This window comes from Phaseolus vulgaris, chromosome 2 (genome assembly GCF_051622355.1).
Source record: "Phaseolus vulgaris cultivar YP4 chromosome 2, ASM5162235v1, whole genome shotgun sequence".
In the NCBI taxonomy this organism is placed as follows: Eukaryota; Viridiplantae; Streptophyta; class Magnoliopsida; order Fabales; family Fabaceae; genus Phaseolus; species Phaseolus vulgaris.
The window spans coordinates 6,513,969-6,521,794 of NC_143499.1; the positions used below are offsets into that span (position 1 = coordinate 6,513,969).

General features: G+C 37.4%; 1 protein-coding gene across 1 annotated transcript; it reads left to right on the forward strand.

The window, feature by feature from the left end:
• The first annotated feature begins 6,327 nt into the window (after positions 1-6,327).
• Positions 6,328-7,245, forward strand: LOC137809924 (uncharacterized). The gene has a single exon (XM_068610984.2). It carries the CDS (start codon positions 6,328-6,330, stop codon positions 7,243-7,245), a length of 918 nt encoding a protein of 305 aa, XP_068467085.1.
• The last annotated feature ends 581 nt before the right edge of the window (positions 7,246-7,826 follow it).

A 7,826-nucleotide genomic window follows, 5' to 3' on the forward strand; every position in this document is an offset into this window, starting at 1 on the left:
TAGTTCTTCTTTATTTCATATTGTCATTTACTTTCCTTACTTGTCTTGCTGTTTTTTACATTTTAATTTGTTCTTGGTGTGCTTTGTGGAAGATCCAACCGAAGCACTCTTGTTCATTTGATCTTGAACAAGTTCTTGTGCAATTTGTGATAGGATTCCATACACCTTTGTGTTGCTATTTTGTTTTAGGCTTTGAGTCTTTATTGCTTTCATTATTTTGGTTCATATTATGCTTTGAGTCTTTATTTTTCTGAATCTATACATGTTTTGTCAAGTCATGTTCATCCATATTGTCAACAATTCATAGTAGTCCTTTTATTTGGCTTAATTGTTTCTTGATTTTGGGTCTTTTTATTTTGATTGAATCTGCTGTTCTTTGCTCCTTTGGTGCCTTTTAATTTTTAGTTTGAGTTCATATTGTGTTTAGATCATACACAATTCTATTTCACAAATTTCCATTGTGTCTAAACTTTGGTATCTTGCTGTTTTTGTTTCCAGTTTTCAGTTTCCCCTGTTTACACCTTCTCTGTTTTGGCTGTTTTAACCCAGAAAAATATTTCCACCCATAGGAAAATTCTGATTTTCTGGAAAATGCAAGTTTAAAGTGTTATAGAAAAGACAAAAAAAGAATTAGGTCAAAAGAAGCAACAGAAAAAAAAATGATAAATCTTTTAAGATCAGAGTGCAAATCTGAAGCGCTCCAGCTGGCCTAACCGAACACCAATTTTGCAAAATTTATTAAAACAAAATGGTGCATCCGTTTTGAATGAATCCAAAGCCAGATTTTAGATAAGATCCTGATTATCTTGCATAACAAATTTCAGAGCCAAATTCCAAAAATACAGATCAGCATAAATCGGGGAACAAACACGTTTTCTGGCCCACAACATTTTCCAGTGGTGCTGTTTTTTCTTTATTTGGTCATCTAATCTAGTGCTTTTCTTTAGGAATTCTTTTGGTGTGCCAACCTTTTATTGAGTACCTTTAATTGTTTGCTTTAATTTCTTGAATCTCTTTCTAAGTTGTCATATTATAAATCCTTTTGGTGGTACTGTTTTCTTTCAATTAAATTTGTTTCTTGCTTTTGTTCCTTGACCTCTAATTTGGGTGTTGGAATTTAATTCTTCTTTGGTGCTTATGTGAATGGGAACTTGATTTGGTTAAGGTTTAGCCCTTTGCTAGGTGCTGGAAATTGGAGGATTAAAGGCCATCATTCTAAGGAGAAGACAAGGCCAAAGCCGAAACAAGCATTCTTGAGAAAACACTACAAACACTTGGAAGATCAACAAGCAAAGACAACAAGGAAGTGCACTAACCAAAAGAGGATCAACAAAGGGAGTTCTCTTATTTCCTTTGCAACTTGGTTTATTGTTAATTACCTTGTTAATTACGTTTAGACGGTGAGTGTGTCTTCAAGGGCTCAAAGTGTCCAAGAAGCCTCACCTAGGGCCGAATAGTATAGCATTCTTGATTAGTAATTGTTACTTGTTTGTAATTTCCTTTTCTTTTGCTTAGTTAGTGACGCTTTGCATGGTTATTTTGTTAAGTTTGTGTTAAACCGACTAGCTTTGTTGATTAGTAGCTTGCATTGTTTTCTTTCATTGAAAATTTGATTTCTCAACTTAATTGTGTTCTAAGTGGTTTACTAAGAGAAAGTTTTGTGTGAAGACATTGAGGGATAGTTTTTGGCTAAGGCAAAGGCTTGGTATTTAAGTAGTCCTTTGTGACTCACCTCCCTTACCTGGAAAACTACCTTCTTTGACTTTCCTAAGTTTTCTCAAGGTAAAATACTTGTATACACAAAGCTTTAGCCATGTCTTCTTCTTCTCATTCTACAAAGTCTATTGGAAGTGAATTAAAATCTTTAAAAACTCTTTTGAAAGAAGTTTCACAAACTGTGCAATCAATTGCTTATAGACAATTGGAGAGTGAGACTAAACTTAATGTTTTGACTAAAGCAAAGGATGAGAAGTCTCACATTCTAAAAAAATTACCTTCTCATGCATATATCTCTAAAGATCATGATTCTTTTGGGGAGGGAAGCATTAGAGTAAATGATTATTATCAAGCACCCCCTAGAAGACATAGAAGAGATAGAAAAGAACAAGAAAACCCAAGAGGGGTTAGGGTAGACCAACCCCATTTCCATGGAAAAGAAAATATAGAAGCATGCGTAGATTGGGAAATGAGGGTAGAAAAATTGTTTGCTTCCCATAAAGAAAGAAAGGAAAGAAAAACACAAAAGAAGAGAGGGGAAGTCGAAAGGGAAGCTAAAGAAAAAGAAGAAAAAGAAAAGCATGAGAAGACCCTTGAAGAACAAAAGGCGTGGGAGAAGAGTGTTCCTTCCCACAAGGTCATTCAACAAGACCAAAGATTTAAAAATACCTTTGAAAATATGTGTCTTGTTGAACAACCTCAAAGCCTTACCTTTTGTAAAGGAACACTTGCAAGCCTAAGTGAAAAAGAAGAGTCTTTAAAAGAAGCTTGCATAGATAAAAATGAAATAGATTATTTCTCATATGTGCTAGGATATCACCAAGTGAATGTCAAGTTTTTTATAAGCATCTACAAAAACAATTTTTTATGTGAAGTAGTGCCTAAAGAAACTTGTCATGTCTTATTGAGACAACCATTGCAAAGTGTACAAATCCTTATAAACAATGGTTGTCACAACGAGACTATCCTTACACATAAGAGAAAAAGTCTTCATGAAGGAGAACTCATGGGACAAATTAGAGTTGATAAAACTCTAGAGCTTTTAAAAGGAAAACTTTTGTCCCCCATGAGAAAAGAAGTTCAAAGACATTACCTTAGGTACAATTCTTGTTTTCAAACTACGCCCAAGGCAATGTCTCATAAATTCTGTACTCCTTCACCTTTTGCAAATGATCCTTGGGAAGATATAAATTTCATATTAAAACTCCCTAGGACAACAAAAGGTTGTGATTCAATCTTCATGGTTATGGATAAACTCTTCTCTAGAGAAGTGATACATCTTCATGGTTTATCTTCAAGCATAGTGTTGAATAGAGTTCCAAATTACGCAAACCATGATTTGAGGATTTCCTTTGGAAAACTTGCAACTAAATTGCACACTTTAAATTCTTATCATCCTCAAACGCATGGTCAAAATATATTTGAAAATCTAGCTCTTTCTACTATGCCTAGAATAATCATGAAGTGCACACACAACTCTAGAGGTGAGCAAACATACCATAAAGTAGTTCACAAAACTACTTATATTTCTACTTTTAAAGTTATGTGTGGGTTCAATCATCTTTCTCCTTTTAAGTTGTTACCATCTTCTATAGGATTTATGCCTAAAGAGAAAGTAACCACAAATGAACATTTTAAAATACATAAGATGATTAGAGACCACACACAACCATTAAAAGAGAAACTTTGTCCAAGGTTGCCAAAACCAAAAGAAAAACAAAAATGGCAACCTAGTAAAATTAATTTGCAAACTAACACCTATGCCTTATTTGATTATTTCTATAGGTGGACGTTTGATCCAGGAGGACAAGCTTTGGCGAAGCAAAAGGTTGCTATCCGAGATCAAGTCTGTAGATCTGAGGATAGATCTTCTCAAGAAGGAGGAGATGATGGACACCATCCAGCCACATCCATTCCCCTAGCCATGAAGAAGAAGAAGCAATGGATTTGAGGACAAATCCTTTTCAAGAGGGAGGGGATGATGGAAGAGGCCCAAGCACAAGCCCACATGCAAGCCTACCAAAGGGTAGATTTGGGCCAACCATAGAGTTATGGTCAAGAGGATCCAAGAAGACGTTCTTTTACATGTTCAAATGCCATAAACTCTAGTGTAGAGTAGACTTTAATTTCTTGTCAAAATTAGCATAGGAACTTTATTTGTAATTTTCTTAGAATTAATTTTGGCACCTAAAACACCAACCTAGGTAAACTTAGAGTTTCTAAAAAAACCTCTAAATTTACCAAGGCCGGTCTAGAAAGCCCATGGAGGGGGTGAGCATAAAAACTAGACACACCCCTCCCCATGTGCTCATTTGTGCACCCATGTGCCATGTGCACCCATGTGCTTCACATTTACATTTCATTTGGCTAGCATTAGGGTTGCATTATGGTCCTCCTTAGCCTATAAAAGGAGGAGCCTACACCTTGTATTTTCAAGTTTAATTGAGTAAGGTTATGCTGCCATTTTTGTGCACAAGCTTTACTTCTCCTAGAAATCTAGGCTATAAACTTCAATCCTTTCACCTTTCTCCCTTGAGCTGGCCGAACCACTCAAACACCACACTCATCATGCACCTTCAAAGCCAACACAACTCCTAGGAGGGCTTTGTTTCACTCACCCATTGCTTCCGCATCACTTTTTACTACTTTGATTCAAGAAGAACACATGAAAATGCCATCAATATGGATGAACATGACTTGACAAAACATATAAGATTCAGAAATTAAAGACTCAAAAGCATAATATGAATGAAATAATGAAAGCAATAAAGACTCAAAAGCCTAAAAAGAAAATAGCAACTCAAAGGTGTATGGAATCCTATCACAATTTGCACAAGAACTTGTTCAAGATCAATTGAACAAGAGTGCTTCGGTTGGATCTTCCACAAAGCACACCAAACAAATTAAAATGTAAAAAACAGCAAGACAATTATGGAAAATAAGATGAACAACATGAAATTAAAGAAGAACTAAAAAAATGAAAGACCAAAAGCAACTCATCTTGAAGAACCATAGCTCATGATACCAAATGATGGCATTTTCATGAAGGTCTTCTTGAATCATGTAAGAAAATGGTGCAGAAGCTATGAAGGTGTGTGTGCAAGATCCTCCTAAGAGTGATGTTGATCTTGAAGGTGCATGATAGGTATGAACATAGGGAGGTTCGGCCAGCCCAAGGAAAGGTGAAGGATGTGAAGTTTAGAGCCTAGAGTTCTAGGGAGAAGCAAAGCTTGGCACAAAATGGCAGCATAACTTTACTCACAATAAACTTAAAAATACAAGGTGTAGGCTCCTCCTTTTATAGGCTAAGGAGGACCATAATGCAACCCTAATGCTAGCCAAATGAAATGTAAATGTGAAGCACATGGGTGCACATGGCACATGGGTGCACAAATGAGCACATGGGGAGGGGTGTGTCTAGTTTTTATGCTCACCCCCTCCATGGGCTTTCTAGACCGGCCTTGGTAAATTTAGAGGTTTTTTTAGAAACTCTAAGTTTACCTAGGTTGGTGTTTTAGGTGCCAAAATTAATTCTAAGAAAATTACAAATAAAGTTCCTATGCTAATTTTGACAAGAAATTAAAGTCTACTCTACACTAGAGTTTATGGCATTTGAACATGTAAAAGAACGTCTTCTTGGATCCTCTTGGCCATAACTCTATGGTTGACCCAAATCTACCCTTTGGTGGGCTTGCATGTGGGCTTGTGCTTGGGCCTCTTCCATCAGCATGCAGATAATGTTAATATGCCAATGGCAATGTTGGTACAACTACAAAAAGAATTTGAGACACTAAAAAAGAATAATGAAGAAGAGTTGAGTATGTTGAGAGCCGAAAACGCACACATGAGGAGAAAGTTACAAGAGGAAACGGTTTTGAATTCATCTTTTGAAACTGTTCAGCCTGGGATACAAGTGAATGAAAGGCTATATCACAACGAAAGTTCCCAAACCAAAAGAAGATGGCTTGAAAACTCTGGGGTTTGTGCAGGGACATCTTCTAGGAAACATCCGTTTTATGACGTTATAGTTGATACTCCGTTGCCCGACAATTGGAAGAACTTGACCATTGACAAATATGATGGAAGTACGAACCTTGATGAACATATTGCAATATATACTACTGAAATAAGCTTGTATACATGGAATGATGCTGTTATGTGCAGAGTATTTCCTACAACTCTGAAAGGGGCAGCATTGAGCTGGTTCACACGCCTCCCACCTTTGAGTATAGATTGTTTTGATACGTTGGTGGAAAAGTTCGGCGCTCAGTTTGCAACTAGTCGCCCTCATCATTTAACGTCAATCGCCTTAGTAAACATAAGACAAGAGAAAGGAGAGTCTTTAAGAATGTTCATGGAACATTTTGGAAAGGTTGCCTTGGGAATTCGAAATCTTAGCCCAGAGGTTACCATGCATCACATGATAACGGCACTAAAACCGGGACCATTTGCCGATAGTCTTTGTAAAAAACCCGCGATCAATTTGGATGAACTAAGGCAACGAGCATCAAAATTTATGCAGATGGAAGAGCCCGAGAAGAGTTTAGAAGTCGAAAATTCCAGCAATACACACCTCTAAATACAAACAGAGCAAGAATTCTACAGGAAGCCATGGCAGCCGAAATAATACCATCACCAAGAAAAGCAAGAACACCGGAAAGAGCAGACCGCACCAAACATTGTGAATATCATAAAAATCATGGTCATCATACAGAAGAATGCATTGGGTTGAAAGACAGAATAGAAGAGTTGATTCATGCGGGACAGTTAAAACGTTTTGTTCGAGGGGGAAACGCAAGAGTATGGTTGAGCCCTGAGAGAGATGTGAGAGGAAGAGAGCTGGGTGAAAGAAGGGTGGAAAGGTTTGAGAGGAGAGAAAATAAACGAGTGGAAAAAAGAGATGATAGAAGGATTGGAAGACCAGAAGAAAGAGGTGATAGAATTTATCAAAACACCCAGTCAGTAAGACGAAACAGGGAGCGAAGTTTGGGAAGGTCGGTTAGGGGGTTTATAAATACGATCTTGGGAGGTTTCTCTGGGAAGGAGTCCTTGTCAGCAAGAAAGCAACATTGGAGAAGTATCTGGGCTGTTAATCATGTTTTTAAAAGAACTTTGCCACCAATGCTTTTCACAGACGAAGACTTTCAAGAAATTGATCCAGATCATGATGATCCTATGGTGATAACAGTCGAAATAGCCGAATATGCTGTCATGAAGACCTTGGTTGATCAAAGGAGTTCGGTTGATATCTTGTTTTGGGATACGTTTAAAAGGTTACATTTGAGAGAAGAAGACATAGTGCCTTTCCGAGAGCAAATCATTGGCTTTTCGGGCGAAAGAGTTAACACAAAAGGGTATGTTGATTTGATAACAACATTTGGAAGAGGTAGCAAAATTAAAAAAATTAAAATCCGATATTTGGTGGTGGATGCATCCACTTCATACAATGTGTTGTTAGGACGGTCTTCCTTAAATAAGTTAGGAGCAATCGTATCAACACCGCACCTGGCCATGAAATTCCCAACCTAAAAAGGAGAGATAACAACAGTCTATGTCAATCAAAGAGATGCTCGGGAGTGTTACGCGGCAGGTTTAAAGATGAATTTGAAGATGGATAGAGATACTGAAAAAATAGTAGCCATGGTGGATTTGGATCCCAGATTAAATGAGGAAAGGTTGGAGCCGAAAGAAGAAACAACAGCAGTAGTGTTAGGCCAAGACGACAGACAATGCACTTACATAAGTGGAAGTATGCCTGATGAATTACTTAGCAAACTCATCACACTGTTGCGTAACAATAAGGATTTATTTGCCTGGAAGCCGTCTGATATTCCTGGAATTGATCCAGAGGTAATGTGTCACAAGTTATCTGTTTGCCGAGAAGCAAGGCCGGTATCTCAAAAACGAAGAAAGTTAGGAGAAGAACGACGAAAGGCAGCAATTGAAGAAACTGAAAAATTAATACAAGCTGGTTTTATCCGAGAAGCTAAGTATACTACGTGGCTGTCTAATGTGGTACTTGTCAAAAAACCAAATGGAAAATGGAGAATGTGTACAAATTACACCGATTTGAACAAAGCCTGCCCAAAAGACACATATCCATTGCCTAA

Coding starts and splice junctions, on each gene's coding strand:
- LOC137809924 (XM_068610984.2), top strand. CDS start 6,328: ATGGCAGCCGAAATAATACCATCACCAAGAAAAGCAAGAACACCGGAA.